This window comes from Protopterus annectens, chromosome 3.part1 (genome assembly GCF_019279795.1).
Source record: "Protopterus annectens isolate FY-2018-M chromosome 3.part1, PAN1.0, whole genome shotgun sequence".
Lineage (NCBI taxonomy): Eukaryota > Metazoa > Chordata > Ceratodontiformes > Protopteridae > Protopterus > Protopterus annectens.
The window spans coordinates 1,402,174,631-1,402,200,195 of record NC_056732.1 but is presented as its reverse complement, the minus strand read 5'-3'; the positions used below and the strand labels follow the sequence as shown (position 1 = coordinate 1,402,200,195).

Here is a 25,565-nt window from a genome sequence, read left to right as displayed (position 1 = left end):
CGTCTGGCCAAGCAACACTCTCTTGGCAGCCCCTTTGGGAGGAAAACTCTCACTTTTTTCAGACAACTGGCACACTGTCACAAAGGACAAATGGGTCCTAGACATAATTTCATGAGGATACAGATTCCATTTTCACACCTTGCCAATGAAAAGAGGAATGCCAAACCTGCCACAAAATCAATGGGCAGAGGCACAAAAACAAATTACAACTCTCATGGACATGAGAGCCATTCAACTGGTACCTACACGAGAGCAAGGCCAAGGATTTTACTCAAGACTCTTTCTAGTTCCCAGAAAGGACAATGCCTGGAGACCAATTCTGGACCTTTCAATTCTAAACACCTTCTTACAAGTACCCAAATTCAAGATGCTAACACTACAGCAGCTTCTTCCCATGTTGGGCAAGAAAGCATGGCTAGTAACGTTGGACCTCAAGGAGGCATACCTGCATGTCCCTATCAGACAAAGTTGCAGAAGATACCACCGTTTCATTGCAGATTCAACCCATTACCAATTCTCTGCACTGCCCTTTGGCTTATCTATTGCGCCCAGGGTCTTCACAAAATTCCTGGCACCAGTAATTGCATACTGCAGACAAGGAGGATATCAAATATACCCATACCTGGACGACTGCCTCATCCAAGCAGAAAGCAAGGACATTCTCTTACAACATCTGGCTTTTGTAAAACATCTTCTAAGTTGCCTGGGGTAAACGAAAATAAATCAAAACTAGTACCTTCACAAAATATGACATTACTGGGTGCCAGCTTGAATACAACGGCCCAGAAGGCTTATCTGACACCAGACAAACCACTACAACTGACTCAATATTTCAAAACAATGGCAACAAAGACCCAACTACTTGTAAGAAAAATTCTGCAGGCCTTAGGCTTCATGGCATCTTGCATACTACTAATGCCATTTGCAAAGCTGCATATGAGGAAATTACAGTGGTACCTAAAAAGCGTATGGTCTCAACACAGCCACAGCTTGGACACAATATCTCTTATTCCCTGCCTACAACAGGAGTTTCTATGGTGGTCACAGGCATGTCACCTCAACAAGGGTCAGCCTTTCACCTTGCCCCCAGCCAGGCAAACTATGACAACAGATGCATCGGACTACGCCTGGGGGGCACACATGACAGGACAGTGCATTCAAGGCGTCTGGACTGCAGATCAAAGAAATCTGCACATCAATCAAAAAGAGATGCTAGCTGTACAGAATGCTCAAGAATCTATTACATCCAGGACAACTTACAATAAGGACTGACAACACCACAATACTGTGGTACATAAACAAACAAGGGGGTACACACTCCTACCCTCTATGCAGGCAAGCAATGACCTTGTGGAACACAGCTCTGGCTTACCAAGTTCAGTTACAAGCTCAATTCCTGCCAGGAAAAAAAAAACACATTGGCAAACGACCTCAGCAGAAACATCATGGATCCCCACGAGTGGAAACTGGATCCACAAGTATTTGCAATGATAACTCAAAAATGGGGCCTTCCAGACATAGACCTGTTTGCCAGTCCTCAAAACTATCAGCTAACAAAATTTTGTACAAGGACACTTCACCATCAAGCTTGAAAAGTGGACGCACTCTCATTCAGTTGGAAAAACCTGACAGTATATGCCTTCCCTCCATTGCCTCTCCTCACAAAGGTGCTTCTGAAAGTCAGAAAGGAGAGACCACAACTGATGCTCATAGCCCCAGACTGGCCACGCCAGCACTGGTACCCACTATTGAGGAATATGGCCCAGGGCCCACCTTGGATTTTACCACAAATTGCCCATTTGCTCACATGGCAAAACCAATCAGATTCTTCACAGCCAGCTCAAAACCTTAAATCTGGCTGCATGGCATATCACCTAAGCATCCAGCTAGCTCCTCTTTCCCAAGCAGTTATGGATGTTATTCTGGAAGCTAGGAGGCCCAGCACCAGGAAGGCCTACTCGGACAAATGGAAAAGGTTTTGCGCCTGGAACCAAGCTAAAGGCCAAAACACACTTCAGCCTCACATGCCTCCGATTCTACATTTAACTGAGATGTTGCACAAAGGACTTTCTTTTTCTTCCATTAAAATCCATGCATCAGCTATTTCAGCCCATTACAACATGGATCCACCCTTATTTTCACATCCACTTCTAAGGCAGTTCCTCAGAGGGGCAAAAAACCTTAGGCCCCCCAGGAGAGCACCTACACCAACATGGGATCTCAATTTTGTTCTGTAAAACTACCTCCCTTTGAACCAGCTTTCTCTGCAGATCTACAGTTTCTATCATGGAAGACTGCCCTGCTGCTAGCAATAACTTCAGCTAGAAGAGTCTCAGAGCTGCGGGCACTAATGGCAGTGGAACCTTTCCTCATTTTCCATCAAGAGAGTTTCTCTACGAACTAATCCTTCCTTCATGCCTAAGGTGGTTTCCAGTGTGGCTTTAAATCAAACCATCCACTTACCCACCTTCTTCCCAAATCCACAGAAGAAAAGAGAAAGACTCCTGCATTCCTTGGACATTCACAGGCAACTTCGTTACTAGTTGGATAAAACTAAGGTTTTCAGAAAATCTGACCAGCTCTTTGTATCCTATGCTACAGCTTCACAAGGGAAGGCTATATCAAAACAAACCATTTCCAAATGGATAGGACATTGCATTCATTTTTGCTATACCCATCATGGAAAACCAGTTCCTGCTACCATTAGGCCCCACTCTACCAGGGCAACAGCTACTTATACAGCCTTCCTCAGGGGGGGTTCCAACCAAGGAGATTTTGGAAGCTGCAACTTGGAGTTCAGTACACAACTTTACCAAACACTATCACTTACCACTTTACTCTAAGACTAGAGCTGGCTTCGCCACTGCAGTTCTGCAGGGCCTTCTAGCCTCCTCTAACCCTCTATGACTCCTCCACCCATCCTTAGCTTTGGGATTCTACCCAAGTGTGATGACTGCAGCAGGATAACATGATGAACATAGTACAGTTTTGTACTTACCATAAGTGTAGATGTTCGAGTGTTCACCCTGCTGCAGTCCAGGTTACCCTCCCTCCATCCCCTCTGATCTAACTGGCTAAATCTCTACAATACCTTCCTGATGTATTTGCTTATAGCTGGAGGGATTTTGTGTTTGTGCAAAAATTGCTTAATTTGGTACTAATTACTGACCACCTTTTTGGGGGCACCTGACATCTGGGACAAGAAAAACTGAAGAAAATGGCGTTGGATGCAATATATATATATATATATATATATATATATATACCCCTGGCACACTGACGTCAGGGAAGAAGCGACAGCAACAGACGCCGGGCCAAGACTTTGGAATTCCGGCCGACTGCGGGACCACCTGACGACAGGATAACCCAAGTGTGATGACTGCAACAGGGTGAACACTCGAACATCTACATTTATGGTAGGTACAAAACTGTACTTTTTCCATCCTGGCTGTGGGACAGTGAATGAACCTTTTGCCCTTGTATGGAAATTGAGCAGCTCATGGAAAATTTAGTCCTGTCCATGTATGTATTTTTTAACATGAGGCAGGCAAATAACTGAATTTACCAGAATGTCGTAGGCGAATTGTAGGGGATTCTGGGGCTATGATGTCCAATTCACTTTTGTGTAGCGAAACTTATGCTCCTATTAATTTTAAGCAACATATGTCCAAAGTTGGTAGGGGTGTGCCTTACCTCTGATCATTTTCACGACTGGAGAGAATTAGTATTTATTTTTATTGTTCATTTTTAATCAATGTGCAAGGGTGCTTGTATGCTCTCCTAAGGACCTTACCTGATAGCTTCTTTACCTACACCTAATCATCCTATTCATTCTGTGGGGGCTGTAGCCAGACTTTGCCAGCTAGGCAAAATCCTGGCCCAGGTTGCCCTATCAGTCCACCGGATACCTAGCTGCAAGAGTCAGGTGGTAGGGAGCAGGCCAGATTGCTGATCCTGCAGTGGTCTACTTATCTGCAACAGCATACTCCCCTCTCCCCATAGCTGTTTGATACAAGTGTATATATTTATGTGCACATGTATCAAATGTATATGGCTAGAGTCCCTACCTTGAGTTTGAATGCTAACTACACTGAGTGATTAAGACAACGCAGTAGGTTTGTTATAAGCTGCATTTAATAAATGATTGAAAAAAAACCCTCTGTATAACAGGTTATATCCCTTATAACAGAATAGTTATCCATAGATTATTTTCATACTAAACCACAGGTCTAGAGTTTAGTCATGGCATTGTTTTTATGCAGGTGAAACACATCGAGTTAAATGTATTCTTTGTGATGGCAGTGCTGGATAAACCCCATGCTGAGTCTCGCATCTTCAACTTGCAGCTTCCATTAAGTTACTTACAATAGCACTTTACTGAGGGTTGAAGGTGAGGTTTTAGATTACAACAATAATAATATTGTGCTCAGCAATAGGACTAGTAATTTTATTATTTTTGACATAATAATAAAATAATAATATTGACATTGACATATCCTCCCCACATGCAAAGTTCTTTGTAAGGAACTTCAATGGTAGTTGCTCACAAAGTAGCCTCCAGCATAATACCATACAGTTGTATCCGGTTTTTAGTATCGGAACATTCTAATAATTCTTTTATAAAATGCATTTAGTACAACTCCTCAAACCATATTAACCATTACTTCTCACAGCTTGTACAACCCCCTACTAGAGTCAATAGAATCAGTACTAGACTAGATTCTCACCCATCGCCCATCTCCCACCCATAATTTCGGTACCCTACCCGACACTCTAAGTGACTACCTGCCAACCTTCTTTATCAGAGACTAAGCTAGACTCACTAGAACTAGCTCTCTTAAACATATCAGATGCACTAAAAATTTCAGGGCTGACTACCTTAATACAGCACTTAAACACACTAACTGGTCCCCTCTTTTAACATTTCCTGTAGATGAAGCAGTTGAGTATTTCGACACTATCTTATTAGGCCTTCTCAACCAACTTTCCCCACCAAGACTGATCTGCACTAAAACCATCTATGCCCCATGGCTTACCAAAAGCACTGAGCAACTTAGGAAACAAGGGGACAAAGCATGGGACACCTGGTGTAAAAACAAAACTACTCCTAATAGGAAAACATTCTTAGAACCGAGAAACACTGTAAAAAAAAAATCAGACTAGACAAACAAAAATACTGTAGTGAAATTCAAGCCAAGCACAGTACCAACCTACGAAAGTTCTGGGCCACTGTAAACAGTATTCTCCAAGCAGATAAATCACCAACTCTTCATCCAAACATAGACACCACCTCTAAACACAGCCACCCAATTCAATGAGTTCTTTGCCAACTCTATACCAAAGCTCCCAACAGACCCACCCTCCTCAACCCCCACTACACTATATAACCCATCAAATAACGCCAACTCCTTTACCCTTCAACCTGTATGAACTTACACCATCTATAGACACCTAGCCAAACCTAAACCCACCACCCTAGCAGTAGGCAAACTACCTGACAAATTCCTACAAATAGCCTCTAAAAGCCATTTCTTACCCAGTCTCTCTAATCAACAGATCAATCGCAAAACAAAAATGCCACTTCTTTGGAAAATCTCCTTCATTATACCAATACAAAAAGGGGGCACCTCCACTGACCTAACAAACTACCGCCCTTTAGCTATGCTTTCCCCACTGGCTAAAGTACTGGAAAAATGTATCCACACCCAGATCTTAACGCATCTCCTCTCCAGCAATCGTCTTGCCAAAAGTCAACATGGATTCCACCCCAATGATAGCACTACCACTGCACTCATCCATTTTAGTAACCTAGTAAATTTGTAACACAACAATGGCCAACTTGTGTCTGCAGTTTTTCTTGACTTATCAAAGGCGTTTGATACAGTCTCCCATACAAAACTTCTGACATCACTCTCAGAATTAAAACTAATTGCCCCCACTCTATTATGGTTTCAAGACTGTCAACACCAACAAGCTGCTAAGTGGAAAAATTCCTTTTCCCCCTACTTCTGTAAAACTAGGAGTACCCCAAGGATCAATCCTAGGACCACTACTTTTCACTATATTTACAAATAATCTTCTCAAAGCCACCCCTCTATCCAACCTGGGTCAATATGCTGATGACTCCACCTTAATTTGCTCTGCCCCCATCCTCAAACAACTTCACATCAAGACCAAAGAAGCCTTTACATCTATCGAAGCATGGCTAACAAACTCCCAGTTAATACTAAATCCTAAAAAGACCCAACTTACTCTTTTTACAGATGTAAAATCTTCCTAACCAGCAACAGTAAAGTTACCCTAGCTCGTACCTATCTTCCCTCTACCCTACTGTATGCTTCTCCTGTCCTAATTAATCTAAACAAGAGCGATTTAAACAAGCTATCAGTATGCTGCAAAAAAATAGCAAAATTCGCCACAAACTCCTCCCACCGCACCCACCACTGTCGAGCCTTAAAACAGCTTTTTTGGCTGGACCTCCTTAACACCTTAGCTCTAAACCAACTTCTAGCTCACCAAGTACTGTACCAACCTGACAAAACTCCAGCCTTACATGACCTGATCACCCTCTGCTCCAATAACCGAGAACTTGGATCCACCAATAAGGCACTAATCGCAATCTCCAAAAGTCATTGCAGCTCTGGTGACTCCCTGTATTCTAGCAACATGGCCAAGACTTGGAACTCCCTACCACTGCAAATCAGGGTACAACCTAACAAAAACCATCTTCAAAAAACAGCTTATTTCCCACCTAAACAACTCCTGGACATGCAACTGCCTATCACCTGGCTGACATATTCCAACTCCTTTCCCCTACCCACTATCCAACCTCTTTAAAACGCCCACAGATGCACTATGTATTATCACATGTTACTTACCAGCTCACTACCGCCTACTCCACACTGTCCCATCTGTACACGCTAACTCTCCCCTAGACTAAGTTGAAAAGCTTTCCCTTAAAATGTCAATGAACCTCATATGAACTTCTCAATATTCTCCTCCTTAGGAAAAACTAAAAATTCTAGCCAGTTTGTCATTCTTCTGTCATCTTCAAGATTATCTGACTAGTATTTTTTTTTTTTTTATAGTTTTTCCTTGTCTTCTCTTCAGTACATCTTCAAGATTATCTCTGCTAAACATACTGTATGAACAACAATCGTATGTTACTACCTGCTATACTTTTAATTGTATGTCTAAACCATTACGCTTATGTAAATATCATATGCAGTCATATGTTACTATCTTGTTGTAAGTGTATGTGTAAACCATAAGTACCTTGTGTATAGTATGTTAGCAGTTGTTCTGGAGCTTTTTTCTCCGGGCCTCCGCAGAAAACAGATGGCTCTGTCCCCTTCCTGGTAAACAAATGTAAAATAAAACTAAATAAATAAATAATCCCCTCATAACTTTAAAGGGCTGTTTATTGTCCTTACAGCAAGAGTTCTGCCTGTACTGTTGGTGTCGAGTTAAATATGTCCAAGGTAGGTATCGGACTCTTCTAGGGCTATGATATGTCTGTGGTCCTATTCATGTTTGGATGTCTTGGAAGCTGCATAAACACACATTTTGTTTTTGTTAACTGGGTAAGTCCACTAGGCACAAGTTTTTGTTTTTAGAATGAACTGAGGGAACACTTTTTTTGGGTTAAGTGACTTCCTGGGTAACACAGTAGGCAAATGGAAAGTGAGGGAATCAAACCCAAGTACAGAATCAAGCCTGTTAGCAGCTCATAGTCCTAATACTCTAAAATAAACTGTTAATCTTTTTATATGTTCAGTCTGCACACACAGTCAGTTTTTAACTGTCTTCAAAATTTGCTTTTACTGTTTTGGGTATTATGTTTATCCCATTTTAATTTTTATGCATTTCTACTTCCTGCGTACCCCTAATCTGGTGGTTATAATGGTATGGCCCAAAACTTCCACTCTTAGTGTGTGCGGCATGGCTTACAGCATGGGTTCCTAAGGTCTTGTCCCAAAAGAAGCTTTTAGCTTCTTAATGAACTTGGCCATCATGCCAAGTTAGAAGCTGACTATCAGTAAATCACACTCAACAGGTAAGACTGCTATGTTGTTTGTATAATGTACTTTATAATGTTGTTTTCTTAAACTTTAAGTTGATGAAAATCACTGTTTCGAATGCAGAGTATGCCAAGGTTGTTGCTATTTTTAGACTTGTATCTATAACTGCCCTGTATGTTAAAGGGCCGGCACTGTGCAGGCTGAACTGTTCTAGTATTCAATGACAAAACCGTGCAACGAGGAAATCAGGCCACTGGTTCATAAATTACATCTTCGGAATAAACAAAGTAAGGGAAAAAATTCAAGCCCATTTGTGAGAAGCATCCAAAAAGCTGTTCTGTGTTGTATTTAACAAGCTATAGGCTCATAAATGCATCTTAAATCTTGGAGTTTCTCAAGTCATGCATGTTTTTGTTTTAGCTGGTGGTTAAGGAAACTGTGTTTAGTGCCGAGATATGCTTTGGCTCCATGTGACTCTTAACTGGATAAAAATGGTAATCTAAGAATGAATGCTGAAGAAAATGAATAAATGCTTTTCTTTATCAGTTAAATTCTGTTTATTTTGCAAAACTGGAATTCTGTAGATTGATTGATTTTCTCTTGTGCATTTCAGTAAAGTTCACTTAAGCAATTACAGATGCTGTTTATTTTATTGTGCTTAGGATTTTGAAGCTAATTTAACAGGAGCCCTGCATTTTATGCATTAGAAAAGAAATACATCTTTCCAATGTTGCAACTTCAGGCTTGCTTTCTTTTCCTTTCACACCCAACTTTAACAGATGTGCGCGCACACACACACACACACACACACACACACACACACACACACATGCATATGGACACATAAATACACCTGCAGGGAGATACTGGGATTAAAAATTAACTTTGGCAGTTAGTGTAACTTTGCAAAATCAGAGCAAATATCAAAAGCTACGTTGCTCAGGAAAAAATAAATGCACAAATGTAAAATACTGAACAATAAGTGTAGCGAAGACTAACAATAATAAAAATTACACCCATTGTGCTCCGCTAAAATGGAGCACAACAATCCCCTTCCCAACCTGTAAGTTGAAAACTCTACAAATTCCTGTGAGTCAAAGGATGTCCTTCAAGGATGCATCTGCAGTCATAACATATGGGTTGTCCTGCCTCAGGCAGCCCTTCGGTCGGCTGGATTCCAAAGTCTGGGTCTGGCCTCGGCTGATGTCGCACTTTCCCCGACGTCAGAGCGTCTGGGGTATAAAAGCATCAGCCGACGCCATTTTCCTCAGTCTTTCTTGCCACGCGGTGCCCGAAGCAGAAGCTGTTCGCAAGTGCCGGTCGGTCAGATCCAGTGATTTCAGCTACCGAAGACTTCGAAAAAAGCTAAGTACCCCGTTGGGGACTCTTTCTTGCCTCAGCCGATGTCAAAGTAAATAATTGTTTAACTTGTGGGAAACAAATACCTCATAAGGATTTCCATTCTTACTGCCTTCCTTGCTTAGGCCCAGACCACGACGTATCGGCCTGTTTAGCCTGTGCCTCCTTCAGCCGACGAACTCTTAGACGTCGGTCGGAGTTTGCAGAGGAATTTTCTGGTGCCGCTTTTGCTTATAAAATGCCGTCGGAAACTTCGACTTCGCATATGGTCAAAAAACGCAAGGAAAAGGACCGACACTCGCGGCCCGCGGTTTCGGCTGAAACCACGGCTAGGCCTACCGCAAGTGTCTCTGTTTCGGCCGAAACAGAGTCCTCGGTGATTCCTTCTTCCAAAACCATACTTCCGACCACCGAGGCCAGAGAGGCCCCGGCTGAGTCTCCTTCAGAACTACCTACCGAAGCTAGTGTTCAGGAATTGTCCGACACCATACCTTTGGACATTTCTACCCCTGCACATGGAGCAGCTAGGCCCCCTGCTTCCATGTCCATTAAGGCCTTTTCTAGGGCTAAAGCTGCCAAACTTTCAAAAGCTTTGCCTGCCAAATCTACCCCCCAGAGGCCTTCCTCTACTTCACAGATCCTCAGCCTTGCTGAGGACCTTATCTCCTTAATTAGGGGTTCACAGCCTCACCCAGACAGGGCCTCTCAACCTCCTCCAGACAAAAGGCCCAGGTCTGACCCCCTCTGAACCACACTCCTCAGATTATTCCACGGATGGATCTGAGTTGTCAGACCACCAGGAAGGGGCTTATTCGCCTTATGAGGATTCAGATGCAGAGGAATCTATCTATTCGGCCTTCCCTCCTGAAGAGTTTTCCTTTGGTGAGACTTTACACTCCATGAGAGAGCATTTTCAATGGCAAGGTCAGGATTTCTCTGATTCTAGAAAAAGATTAAGGACCTTTTTGCATTTGCCTCAGCATAGGCCCTTAGCTATACTTCCTGTTCTAAATGTAATTGATGATGTGTACAATGATGTCAGTACAGCCCCTGATACTCTTCCTCCGGCCCCTGCCAAACCTGACAGATACTACAGGGTCCCGGATTCTCATTTCCATCTGTATAAAGCCCATTCTGCAGACCCAGAAACTATTTCTCAGGGCCCTAAAGGGGTTGCAGCCGCTACTGACAAAAATCCTCTACCCTCTGAAAGAGCGTCTAGAGCTTTAGAGAGATGGGGAAAGAAGGTGTATACATCTGCAACTCTTTCTGTCAGGGCATTAAACTGTCAATTTCATATGATACAGTACCAGGAGTATTTGTTAGATGAACTGAATAAGAAACTTTCTTCTCCTGAACCCCTAGACCGTAAATCCCTTCAGGATTTGGTACATAACTCACAACAGGTTAGTAATCATTTCTTAAAATGTGGCTATGATGCACTGGAGGCTTCATTTAGATCAGCTATGACTGGGGCAGTTATTCGTAGGCATGCCTGGCTGAAGGAGTAATCTTTGCCAGACCACGTCAAAGCTAAACTCCTGGATGCTCCAATGGAGAAACAAAATTTATTTGGCTCCTCTGCTCAGGAGATCTTAAAAAAGGTTGAAGAAAAAGCAAAATCTGTGCAAACAGTTAAAGATTTCCTGCAAGTTCAACCACCGAGATTCAGCAGAAACTGGCCTACAAAGAATTGGTCCTTTCCAGACTCGGACAGAGCCCAGAGAGGCAGGAACAGGCACTCTAGAGGCAGAGGTCAATCGAAGGGCTCCTACAGAGGCCGTCAGTGGCAGCCTGCCAACCAGAGGAGTAGTGCAACAGCTACAACGACAACCACTACTACAGGACAGGCTCAATTACTTGACTCTGATTCCGCCTACCAGGGATCAACTGGAAGCACCCTTGTGTGGAAAGCTGGCTTTATTCTCAAAAAACTGGCATTATATTACAAAGGATACATGGACACTGCAAATAATAGACAAAGGATACAGGTTTCATTTCCACACTTTGCCAAAAAGAAGCGGAATGCCAAACCTTCCACCAAATCAGAAGGCAGAGGCTTTAAGACAAATCAGCAATTTACTTCAGATGAAAGCTATAGAAAAGGTACCATGTTCAGAACAAGGCCAAGGATTTTACTCCAGACTATTCCTTGTACCAAGAAAAGAAAATCAATGGAGGCCTATTCTCGACCTGTCCGCACTGAACACTTATCTCATTCTGCCAAAATTCAAAATGCTGACCCTACAGCAACTTCTTCCCATGTTGGGCAAGGAGTCTTGGCTGGTGACTCTAGATCTCAAGGAGGCATACCTGCACGTCCCTATTCGACCAAGTTGCAGAAGACACCTCAGATTTCTTGCAGGATCAGAGCATTATCAATTCTCAGCATTGCCCTTTGGCTTATCTACTGCGCCCAGAGTATTCACGAAATGCCTGGCATCACTAATTGCACATTGCAGACTACAGGGAATTCAAATTTATCCATACCTGGACGACTGCCTAATACAAGCGGACAACAAGAAAAATTTGTTAAAGGACTTGGCCTATGCCATACACCTGCTACAGACCTTGGAATACACAGTCAACATCCAAAAGTCAAGGCTAGTGCCATCCCAAAGGATAACCTTTTTGGGTGCAGATCTGGACACAAACACCCAAATGGCCTTTCTCACAGAAGAAAAGCAAAAACAACTTCCAGATTACTTCATGATCCTGACAAGACAAACTCAGCTTACTGCAAGGAAAATCCTGCAGGCCCTGGGTTACATGGCATCCTGCATAATTCTAATCCCACATGCCAGGCTGCATATGAGGAAATTACAATGGTATCTAAGGAGTGTGTGGTCTCAACACAGTCACAGTTTAGAAACCATGATACCCATCATTCCATGCCTTCAAAAGGAATTCCTGTGGTGGGCTCAGGCCTGCCAGTCCAAGAGAGGGTTGCCTTTCAACAAACCAGAAACAAGGCAGACCATCACCACAGACGCCTCGGACAGAGGATGGGGAGCACACATGGAGGACAAATGTATCCAAGGCCTATGGCCTCAAGGACAGCTAAGCATGCACATAAACCAAAAGGAAATGCTGGCAGTGAGGCATGCAATCGAGGCATTCAAACCCTACCTCCAACAAGGGCATCTGTTAATAAGGACAGACAACACCACGGTCATGTGGTACATAAACAAGCAGGGAGGCACACATTCTTACCCTCTATGCCGGATGGCTATGAATCTGTGGGGACTATGCCTGAATCTCAATATCCAACTACAGGCCCAATTCGTGCCAGGGAAAGAAAATGTACTGGTGGACAGCTTAAGCAGAACTATCATGGATGCACACGAATGGATGCTGCACCTAGACATCTTCAAACTCATAACAAAGACATGGGGAATGCCGGAGATAGATCTGTTCGCCTCCCCACTCAACCATCAACTGAAGACATTCTGCTCAAGGACATACCACCCACAAGCTTGGAGGGGTGGACTCTCTCTCCTTCAGCTGGAAAGCCCTGACAGTATATGCCTTCCCACCTCTCCCATTGATGTACAAGGTTCTACTGAAGATCAGGGAGGAACAGCCAAAAGTGATACTAATAGCTCCGGACTGGCCAAGACAACACTGGTATCCATTATTGAGAAGCATGTCTCAGGCAAAATCATGGCCTCTCCCCCTATGGCCTCTTCTTCTGACGCAGAACAATTTCAAGACCCTGCATCCCAACTTGAAAACATTGCAGCTAACTGCCTGGAAAATTCCTTAAATCCTAATCAAACTGTTTTATCTCAGAAGGTGAAGGACATTATCCTGGAGGCTCGCAGACCTTCCACAAGGAAGACATACTCCGCTAAATGGAAGAGATTTCTCATTTGGAGCACATCAAAGGGCACAGATGTCACAGTGGCAAACCTAGCACATATCCTAGAATACTTAGCAGAATTGTTCCACAATGGCCTGTCCTATTCTTCCATTAAGATTCATGCTTCAGCAATTTCAGCAGAATACAATGTGGATCCACCTATCTTCTCACACCCTCTCCTCAGACAATTTCTGAGAGGGATCAAAAATATTAAACCTCCAAGAAGACCCCCTCTACCTGCCTGGGATCTCAACTTTGTGCTGGAGAAACTGACACTACCTCCTTTTGAACCAGCAGCATCAGCGGATCTACAGTTTCTATCTTGGAAAACTGCATTCCTTCTGGCAATCACTTCAGCAAGAAGAGTATCTGAGTTACAAGCATTAATGGCAGTGCAGCCTTTTCTTATTTTCCACCAGGACAGGGTGTCACTAAGAACCAACCCTACTTTTATGCCAAAGGTGGTATCTAGGGTATCCTTGAACCAAGCTATTCACTTGCCTACATTCTTCCCTAATTCACAGAATAGAGGGGAAAAACTTTTGCACACCCTGGATATACACAGACAACTACGCTACTACTTGGACAGAACAAAAACTAGCAGAAAAACTGACCAACGTTTTGTAGCATATGCAACTGGGGTGCAAGGAAGAGCAATTTCCAAACAGACAATTTCAAAATGGATAGGAAATTGCATTCGCTTTTGCTACTCCTTTCATGGAAAGACAGTTCCTGAAAATATCAGGCCTCACTCCACAAGGGCCACGGCCACCACTACAGCCTTCCTACGGGGGGTGGCTACCAAGGACATTTTAGAAGCTGCTACTTGGAGCTCCGTGCATACATTTGTCAAGCATTACAATCTACCTTTATACTCTAGATCCAGAGCAGGGTTTGCAACTGCAGTCCTGCAGGGGATCTTAACTACACCATCCTTTTCTTAGTACCTCCTCCCCCAGATTGGCTATGGTATTCTACCCATATGTTATGACTGCAGATGCATCCTTGAAGGACATAGTACAGTTTTGTACCTACCATAAATGTAGAGTTTTGCACCTACCATAAATGTAGATGTCCGATAGGTATGCATCTGCAGTCAGGATTACCCTCCCTCCTTCCCCGCTGTGGTATTCCTAGGGTTCTTACCCCTCTTTTAGCTAGCTGGGGGAATCTATTATGGTGTATTTGTTTGTTTATTCATGTATATAATTTGCAAATGTTTGGAACTTTTCAGCATTTATCCAAATTTAGCCTTCCTAGAGGGCACCTGGCATCTGGGGCAAGAAAAACTGAGGAAAATGGCGTCTGCTGATGCTTTTATACCCCAGACGCTCTGACGTCGGGGAAAGTGCGACATCAGCTGAGGCCAGACCCAGACTTTGGAATCCGGCCGACTGAAGGGCTGCCTGAGGCAGGACAAACCCATATGTTATGACTGCAGATGCATACCTATCGGACATCTACATTTATGGTAGGTACAAAACTGTACTTTATGTATGTTTATTTTTAACATTTGTTTACTTGGAAAATCCGACTGGGACAGAGAGGCTGGGGGGAGAAATGCTCCAGACGCATGTCATTGTAATGTGGGAGAAAACCTGAGTATCTGGAGGAGACCCACTTGAACACAGGACATACAGACTCCTAACAGAAGGCACCCCAGCAGAGAATCGAACTGGAGAACCTTTTGCTGTGAGGTGACACTGCTAACCGCTTCACCACTTCAGTGATCTCATTAACACTTTTTTAATGTACCCAAGGCATGCATAGTACAAGTACATGGTTTCTATGCACAAGGCATGTGTTGTGGTCAGAGCTCCCCATAACATTCAAAACAACATTCAGTCTTGAAATTGTATAAAGGCAGGTGTAAAAGTGAAAAAGTAGTTAAAATCCACAGTGTAATCAAATGTATATGATTCTGTCAAAAAATGTTAGAATACCTTTGTGATTATTTTGCTGCAAAGCATCATTTAGAAAATTTTGGGTTGTAAGATGTAATGAACATTATCTGAAGGGATGAGCTCTTCATGATTGCCCCATATAGATAATAAGGCAATTCAGGATATGTTCAGTGTAGTTTGTAAAGTATGGTAACACTCCGTTAAAAAAAAATCTTGAAAAGGAAAAACATTTTGCTTACTTCAGGCAGGTTGTGGTTTATTCATGTGACTGCTTAAACACCACTGTCACCTTTCTTCCAGAAAATACAACTGCTTCTGCCATACACTCCAATGTGATAGGTTCAGAATTAATACTAAGCTTACAGCTGGAGAGCAATTAAGAAGCTTGGCAACATTATCGTTTCAGTGATACAAATAGGCTCGTTCTCTCTGGATAGAAGATCGTTTACACTAAAACCAGGCATGAATTTGCAGTTCCCTCATCTACTCGCTGACATTGACTGTGAAGGTCGTTAGGTTGGCACTTTGCTTAATGTGCAGAGTGAATACGTTCCAAAGTTGGGGAAGGGACTGTATAAAAAGCCTTTTGCACCAGCAAGTGGTGGTGGTGGTCTCCGAGGAGGTTTAGTTTTTTTGAAGTATGTGTTTGCCATGCTTTTTTGGCCTGTGAAGGTGAAGAAGGCTAAAACGTGCAGGGTCTTTCATAGAACAAAACACTAACTGAGAGCTGTCTTTCAAGAGCCACTGTGAAATGGAATAGGCAGAGAGAAATTATAACTTGTCAGGATACTTAGTGGCATAAATTGGAAATGTCTTTCTTTAAAAAATGTTGAGATCTTTCAGGTTGCACAAGGTGCTTAGATAGGTATATTTCATTTTTTAAACAAGGAACATCTTTATTAAATTATCACGTATGTCATAGGCAATCCTACATTTATATAAATGAAAACAAAAACATATTGATGTAGTTGCAAACATTATGCATCACTTATCTAGACAGTCATTGTCAGTAGACATTACATAGCTCATTCAAATACCGCCTTTTTTTAAACCTTGTTCCTCCTCTGCATGTATTGCTCCCATAATTCCTACTTTTTCCTATGTAATTTGCTCCTACCCGTTTCTGAAGATCCCAGTTATAGTTGCTTTATGTTACTATATTCACTAGTTCTAATAAAGTTGGTTTAGACTTTGGTTTTACATTTCTAGTACCTGCTTTTTTGGCAGTCACCATAATTAGACTCGCAAGGCCTTACTATGTCTAGGCAATTCCGATTCTGTATCATAGCTCAAATTATTTCCTTAGTTACACCAATTTGCTCACTCAGCATCTCTGACAGACCAGTTTGCAGGGATTCTTTAAAGGCTGCCAACTCATCACACTCCCAGAAAATATGATGTCCTTACATTCACTGCTTCAGTATACCTTATGTATGGGATTCTCTGCTGTGGAAGCCCAATGTCCGGCCAGTATACCAAAGCCTACTGTTGATTTAAGGCATGCCAAATGTCATCTGTACACTGCTTGTGTAGCGCAGGGCATAAAGGTGACATTCAGGCATACTATCCTCAGAACTTCTTTGCTGCCAGTCCAAATGCTTTTTCCGATCATCTGTCTTCACCTATGTCTGTTTTCTGTCATTCTGAACAGACTTCTTGTATTTTGTGCCAGAGTCCCAGGTCCTCTGATTTGGAAGGTGGATGTTTTCCTGGGAGGGGATGTTTCTTTATGCATTTCCTCCCTTCCTCTCATTTCAACAGCATACTCCCAAAATCTTGTTGGTGACTCCTTTTTGGCCGCAACAGCAATGGTTCCCTCTTCTGCATTTAGCCAGGGGCAATCATCACAAGTTGCCTCACAGGGTGGATCTACTCACACAAGAAAAGGGAGCTCTCATCCATCCACACCTGTCCATGCATCAGCTAACACTGTGGGTGATTAGGATTTTGACTCCTCATAGACACCTTTTTTCTGAGAACTTCCGAAGGTGCTGCAGGAGGCCAGGAATCCTACTGCTAGGAAAATACTACTTATCCAAATGGAACAGGTTTTCTATTTGGTGTCTGTCCTGTACCTGGACCCACTTACTGTGGATGTTATGTTGAGCTACTCACACAAATTAAGACAGAACCAATGCTGCTTTGGCCTATTCTTCTGTTAAGGCCCACTTATCAGCTATCTCTGCTGGTCTGCCTTTATCTCCTCCTTTAGTTTCTAGATTTGAGGCTAAACAATTCTGCCAAATGGGTGTCTTTAAGACAGATGGGCAGTAATAAGCCCTTATGGCTTGTCCTTTTTTGATATTTCATAAGGACAGGATGTCCTTGCGTACTAATCCTCCTTTTATGCCTAAGGTGGTTAATGAGTTGTTGCTTAATCAGTGTATTCATTTGCTTACTTTTCACCCTCTCTGCAATCTGATAGAGAGGGTGCTGCATACTTCAGATATGCATAGACAACTTGGATCTTATTTCAATAAGACTAAGTCTATTAGAAAATCTGATCAGTTTGTTTCTTTTCATCCTAGGTCTTTAGGATTAGCTTTATCCAAGCAAACTATTTATTGGATTTCAAAGGCTATTTCTTTTTGTTGCACTTTCCATAACAATAGCCTTCCTTCTTCAGTAAAGGCTTGTTGTCCTAGAGCTGTGGCTTCTTCTGGTGCTTTTTTCAAGGGGCTAGATACTAATTGTATTCTTGAAGCAGCTACTTGGACTTTTGTACATACATTTACTAAGCACTACAAGTTGGATGGCATTTTCACAGCTAGGGATGGTTTTGCTAGGGCCCTTCTTCATGGTTTCCTAGACAGCTCTACTGCTTCTTCCTCCTTCCAAGTTTCTTTTATGAGCTTTGGCAGTCTCCCATACGCTAAGGAATACTGTAGCAGTGAATGTACGTACATAGTACAGTCATGTAAAATGTTATAACAGTAGATGTCCTTGCCTTTACTGCTGCAGTATTCACACCCTCCCTGCTTCCCGTTTATACAGGTTATCCATTGGGTTTCCTTAGACTGGTGTCCTTCTGGGGCAATCAGCTGTGAAGATGGTATGCCTGAATGTCACCTTCCTGCCCTATGCTACACAAGGGGTGTATGGGTGACGTTTTGTGTACCTTAAAGCAACAGTAGGCATTGGTATACTGGCCAGACAACGGGGTTGTACAGCAGGGAATCCCATAAGTAAGGAATACTGCAGCAGTGAAGGCAAGGACATCTAATATTACGGTAAGATTTTACACAACTGTACTTTCCCAGTTACCTATTTCTTCCCCATCTTCCCCATCACATATCCAGCATTTGCTGTCTACCACAGGAAAAATTCTTTGGTATTTTTATAGCCCAAGTAGATTCCTCTCTTTCTAATTCAACATCCAGAAAACTGATGACGTTGGAGGTCTGTATAGTGAAATGCAAATTAGTAGTGATACTATGCAGATATTCAGCAAACCTCCCAAACATTTCTGCTGTACCCTTCCAAAGGAGGAAGATGTCATCCACAAACCTCCTGTAGAATTTTATGTACGGGACATACCCATTATCGATCAGTACTAACTCACTCTCCTATTGCACTAAAACACTGTTGGCATAGCTATTCGCACAGGGTGTCCCCATGCCCATCTCTCTTCGTTGCCTATAGTATCTGTCCCTAAACATAAACACATTATTTTCTAATATCAGTTCTAGAAACAGGCAAATCAAATCTATATGCACTTCATGTCATACCCGCTGTTCTGTACTAAAAACTTTCTAGTCATCTCCACCCCTTCCTGGTTAGGAATCATGGTAAATGATGAACAAACGTCCATGGTAATGAGCAAATTGTCTTCTCTCAGAGATTCTCTAGCACAACAAAAAAACAAATTGGATAAAAATTTAGTGCCAGTCAAAACTTTGACTACTTCACTAATCACAGGTTTTAAAAACCTTTCCACATAAATCGACATAGACTCGGTGATACACCCCCCCGCCCAGATACTATGGGTCTTAATGATGGGTTAAGCTCATCTTTGTGAATCTTCAGTAAGCCTTGGAAAATGGGTATCACTGTCTTATAGACAACCAAGTATTTATACAAATCTTCTGAGAGATTCCTTCCCAACAAACAATCCTGTAGAGTAGAATTAACACCACACATACTGGTATACACTTCCATCGAATCACTCCTCTCATAGGTCTGAGGAAGTATGTTAATATTCATTGTATAAATCTCAGCTTCCATTATAACTATAGTTCTACCCTTATCTGCAGGGGGTATGGCAATACTATCATCTCTTCATAATGCATTTAATGCCAACATCTCATTTTTGTTTAATTAAAACATTTGTTGTTGTCCTCAACTTCACCACAGAACAGCTGAGTCAAGTCATACTTCCATTACAAAACACTTCTAGACTGGCATTTAACACAGGATCATAATCACTCGTTTTTTTAAACTGATAACTTGTTCACCAGAAAAAAACTTCTTTAACTGAAGGTTTCTTGCAAAAAGTTTGTCTAGCATGGTTTGTCCCAAGTCCATTCCTTTAGTAAGGATGAAAGACGAGCCTTTCTGTAAAGTGGATGGTTCATAATCATTAAGTGTTCTCCTGGATATACTATACCTTTTTCCCACATCCATTTTAGGGAATGCATCATTTAATCCTCTTGCAAATTCAACTGTCTCTTCCAGCCCCTGCTTTTGGAACAATTCCATTCTCCTGTCCCTTTTTTTTCTGATAGGTAGAGGAAGCATATGAAAACCCTGTGACATTTTTTTCTCTGTTGGTTTTAGGAAGAACATCCGGTTATGTCTGCTCCATTCCCCTTACACCCAGAACTGGGTGCTGAACAGTCAAGGCAGGCAGATAAGTGCAAGGGTTTAAATGGGAGGGTCCTTTTAAGACCAGCCCTTAACACTAGAGGTCTGTTCAGATGAAGTGAATATTTAGTAATTAAGAGAGTACACATGACTAGTTTGTAATGAGTCTGTTGGTGGAATCCGAATGGCTTAGAGGTATTTATCTGAATTTTTGTAACTTGTTTTATGGTCTGATGAAACTGATATAGTCAGTGAAAGCATTTACCATTGGTTTTTGAGCTATTAAACTGGTGGATTTTCTCTGGTGCATCAATGTTTTTATTCTTGTTCATTTTATGGTTTTATCACTATGCTACCTCCTTGGGATTTGTTTTGTATTTTTCATTCTCATATATGTTACTTCAAGTCTGTATAAAGAGTGATCCCTTCATAGGGAGACATGACCATACTTTTATAATTCCATGTTTGCAGCTTTTATTTAACTTTCTTTTAAGTTTTGGCCATGAAGTTAGTTGCACTGTTAGCTGTTCTTGATTAAGATTGTTGCACAGAAATAGAAAAGCAGTTGCATCTCTGTCTTACATTCTGTAAGTGAATGAAATGAAATTCATTTCACTTTTACATTTTTCAGAGTTTTGAAAATTGTCTTTTTTTAGTCTTGGATGTGCAGACATCATTCATTCATTTTGAACTGTAAGACTATTTGTAATCATAGATGTTCTGAGCTCTGTGCAACAAGTGATTTAAAGGAGGCAATTTGACTACAGTCTTTTAATAGGCACTTGTCCAAACGGATAAGTGGGCTGACTGTACTCACAATGTTCAGCTATATAAATGAGGCAGGGGACTACCCAAGGTAGCCCTGGAATAAGCATTGTGATACGATGACTGCAGTTGGACAACAGCCAGGGATATTAACTGCTCTGTACACAAGAACTGGAGTGGGGTTTCCCAGGGAACACATTGGTAAGGTAGTTTATTCTCCAACTCAGAAGGAGGCAGGTTATCTAGTCATCTAACTGCAGAAGTCTAGGTTGAGTATTATCAGTACAGTGAGTCTGAATCTGGATTCCCTGTGTCGTGGGCAAGAGGAGTCTCAGGTGAGTTACCTGAATGAAGAAATGTGTGACTGCAGTAATCAGAGGACTATTTTGCCCCAAAGACAGAGGTCTATTATTACTGAAAACTGGGTAGGTTGGAATAGGTTGTAAAGTGTGCAGGTGAGCTTCTGACTCACATTTGGAAAGCCTGTGGAGATGGTCACTTCGTACATGCAACTAGGAATATTGCAACTAGGAATATCAAACAGCTAATAATTGTAAGGCACATGTACCACAGTGGTAAAATGTCAGTTATGTAAACCACAGCAGTGCTTAGAAAACAATGTATATAGTTCTGCAGATGAGAACTCTTGTTTTTACTGAAGGTGTTCTAAGGACCGTATGTTAAGATGACAATTTCCTCTGTAGTTATTTTCTCTCTAATACATTGGTAAAAGGTTATATTTCCTTTCTCAGCAAAGTTTGTAGCATTTTCTTTATTTCTGAATTGTGATGTCCTGATGGCCTTCCATGCTTCCATCTTCCTTGCCTGATTTTGTGCTCTTATCTTCCGCTTATGTTAATTGAGTGCTTTTTTTTTCAACTCTTAATAGAGAACCAGTGTTTTTCCTCTGATTTTGTTCATTTACTTTTCAAAAGGTATTAGTCTCTCTGGTGACGTGTTGATTTTGTTTACTCACTTTCTGGACCATTTTGGAATTTATTTTCTGAGATTTTTCAGTCTGCAATTCAACTCTAGAGCTTTGTTCACTAAATATACTGATGGTATTAAATTAGGCTGCATTGTAAACTCACAGCAACGTGCTTGCCCTTTGCAAACAAATCTGGATATCATTTATGCTTGGTCTAATATTAATAAGATGTGATTTAATGTTTCTAGAAATAAGATAATACCCCTAGGCCCAAGGACCCCTAAACTCTTGTTAGGCACATTTTAGATCCTACTGATACCTGTACAGTGTACCTCTGAACATGGCTTAAAATAATATGGGGAAAGATGCCCAAACTGGGGGACAATTTTTAATATTACTCTAATTCTATGCTGGGCTTGAAATAAAGCAGTCAAAGTAAAGCTGAGAATGGAGACATAACTAGTGCGCTAAAATAAATTGAAATCGCTGTTCTCGCAAGTTAAATAGGTGTGGAACCGGTTGCTGTATAGTTGCTGTATGACTGTATCTACTTAATTGTATACAGTGGGCAGTGCAAGTATGTGGGGTGAGGAAGACTATGCTAGCTTCACCCCTGGAAATTTGATGTAAGGCTTATAAGTGACCTACTTCACTTAAAGTTAATAAAAAAACCTACTGTATCAGCATTCATTTTCTGAACAGTAAGAAGTATGAAACTCTGGCATTATTGACTGATCTTCAGTGATTTACTAGACCATCTTTATTTTTGAAGGACAGGGCAAAATGTGTTACAAAATCATGGATGTTCATAACAGTCAGGGCATGAGAGGTATGCCAGCACAAATTCTGGAATAATCTCTGACAACATGTTAAAAGTTCATTAAGCATGTTACAGCCATTGCTCCAAATGCAAACAGGGTAGTTGCACCTATTTTTCATTTTTTTTTCCAGCTGCATACACTCAGATAATTTTCTTCCAATTTCCAAGATTTGCAGTAGAATGTACTCCGTTATTGTACCTCTTAAATCTCCAACATTAAGAAATAAGAGAGTTTGACACTTGCAGGGTTTATCTCTTTATGCTCATTCTAGATTTAACATCCTGGATTATGTGTCCTCAGTAAAATGCAGAAGATTGAGGTTACAGCATTACTTTTTCAGAAAAACAAAAGTGATTTATTTCATTGAACGTTCTATATTGTTGCTTTTGATATGTGCTTTTGGTTTTGCTGAATGCAAAGTTTGCTGTTGGAAAGTTTAGCCTATGGGAAGATTGCAGTTAAGTGCCTTAGCATAAGGTGATCTGTGTGTGTGTGGTGTTTGTCGTGTGTGATTTCTAACGGCCTGTTTTATATTATGTGAGCTTGTATGTCAGAGTTGTGCCTTCAGTGGCATTGTGTATGTACATCTCTTGCGTACTGTGTATCTAGGATTAAGTGATTGTCCGTGAACATGAGACATTGTCTTAAGATACCCATGTCCAGCAAACTGGCTCCTTAGAACCTGGAAGTGAGACAGGATGTTACTTTTTAGCATGCTGTCTCCCTTCTCCATGTAGATAGCAGCAGATTATAGGTGGCTATTAGATAACCATGTTAAAATATTTGCTAAGTTTTAAGATCAATGTCCTTTTACCATGTCCCAGAAGTATCAAGATCCATGCCTTGTTACCATGTTCTTGCTATGTTAAAACCTTTATTTTATTATTTTTAGTGCCTTCAGAAGTGGCCAAGACTTAATTAGTACAGCTTGAAGGTAAACAAGAATTGTTTACAAGCTAATGTATTGGCACAGGAGAAGGTAATCTCCTGGTTTGCTAGATGATCTAAGTTCATATAGTGATGTAGGCACTGGAGATCTAGCGGGTCTTAGGAGGGGTGTTAGTTGGTTTAGATTTTGATTTTGATTTTCTGGTAATTTCTTTTTTGGCAGACACCAGAATTAAACTTAACATGGCCTTACTATGTCTAGGGAATTCAGATCCTGTATCCCAGTTCAAACAAATTTCCTTAGTTAACTCATTTGCTTGCCCAGTATTCCCAACATAGCACTCTGTAGGGAATGTTTAAAGTCTTCCAACTCAAACTCCCAAAACATATGTTCCCAGCTACCTATTTCTTTCCTATACCTCCAGCATTTGCTGTCTACATGTGGAAAATTATTTTAAGTCTGCATGGGGTATAAAACTATCTTAAAAAACACTTCCATGTAAGTCTGTTCCTTATAAAAAAAAATTGTGGTAGTCTGGCAAATGACTGAAGATTGAAATCACAAAATAGTGACAGACGGTCATTTGAGTTTCAGTCTTGCAATTTCTGAAGGATATGAATGTTCATGCAGAACCTTTTATTCCAAGAACTTTCTAAGTTTATGATAGAAATATTTAAAATGTTTCCTTGATTGTGGGTGTTTGATCTCCTCCCAGTTCTTTTGGCCGTGTCTAGAATTCTTGCTGTAAGAGGTTGAGCAGTGTGACTGGGAGTTAAATACGCCTTGTTTTATTTCAGTACCTGAAGCTAGGTGTGCTGCAGCATTTCAGTTACTCTGCCTTAGTTCATGTTTTCTCTGTTTCTCTGTGAAGTGTTATTTTGCTGATTTTCTTACACAAAGATGAGGATTTCTTGTTTTCCTTTGCACTATTGTCTTTTTCATACAGTTTTTTATGTTTGTTTTATCTGAAAACTGATACTTGAGCCTAGTGAGTTTACCTCCTAAATAAACAATTTTTATGTTGTGTTAACTTATTCCTGTTGTTGCCCCTTTAATTTTATTGTGGTGCATTTAACTTTTGCAGGTTCCCCCTTTTCCTTCCGGTGCCTGACAATGGCTCGCCGATCCCAGTGTTCATCCCAAACAGATAATCCTCTGGACCCCAGCTACTTGGAACCCCACTACAAAGAATATTACCGGCAAGCCATTGACATCCTAGCAATTGATGGTGAAGAGAAGTATTATCAGTTCCTGGACAGTAATAACTTTCCTGATTTTCTATGTGCCAAGGAAATTGAACACATCAAAAAGTACCTGCAAAAGCCACAGTATCAGCCTAATGAGACTACTTACATGGAACCCGTGCTGCACATTGATGATGATGAGGATGGCTCTTCAGGCACCTATTGGCCTCTACATTCTGACATTGCTGCCCCTGAGCTTGACTTGGGATGGCCAATGATTCGTGGATTTCAGGGAACATCTGAGGTTACTACATTAGTCCACCCACCACCACTGGATAGCCCCAGCATTAAGGAAGAGCTCAGAAGAATGATTAAATCAGCACGACAGGTATGGCGTCACTTTTTTAGTCTTCTACGAAGACCTAGGGTTGGTTTAATGATCAATGTGTTTACCTCATGGGCACAAGGTACAGAGTTTAATTCTTATGACTGGTCACTGTCGGGTTATTGACTAGGTTTGTTATAGTCTGCATACTGATTCTGCAATATTTTCTTATGAACTGTGCTGTAAAACAAGCTGCCCATTTTCTTTCCATCATTCTTAGACGTTGCCAGATGTGCGTTTTTCTTTATAGCATGGGTGCAAAATTTTTCTCGGTGAAGTGCAGCATATTGCAGTCTCAAAACAACACTGTGTGTGTAATACGACAGGTTATAATGTATTATAATGTAGCATGGTAGAAGGACTTCTTGTCCATAAAAGTACAGACAAGGCAGATTATTTTAAAATGTGGTATATTTATAGTTTCATCCTTCTCAGTAACACTTCTTCCAATATGCCTGTTTGCCCTGCATGTTTCTATTGTTTTTATGATTCTGGTTTGATTAGTGTAATGCGATGAAATGAAGTACACAAAAACAAAAAAATAATAATGAAGATGACTTGGAAGAATTAAAATATGTGTTGTACACTGAGGTTTAGGGATATTTTAAATTTGCAGCCCATGTTTGCCCTTGTTTAGACAGTTT

The 25,565-nt window shown here is 41.3% G+C and overlaps 1 protein-coding gene across 10 annotated transcripts in view; it reads left to right on the top strand.

Moving 5' to 3' along the window:
* The window catches only part of FAM83H (family with sequence similarity 83 member H), a 1,342,513-nt gene that overhangs the window by 437,665 nt on the left and 879,283 nt on the right, over positions 1-25,565 (top strand). For 9 of the 10 annotated variants that reach the window (XM_044067453.1, XM_044067462.1, XM_044067459.1 and 6 more), the window contains exon 2: positions 24,437-24,924. In XM_044067453.1, coding sequence (XP_043923388.1) covers positions 24,466-24,924 — 459 coding nt within the window. In that variant the 5' untranslated portion in view covers positions 24,437-24,465. Of the gene's footprint in view, positions 1-7,942; positions 8,057-24,436; positions 24,925-25,565 lie in introns of those variants that run through there. The other variant, XM_044067454.1, reaches the window with a different exon arrangement.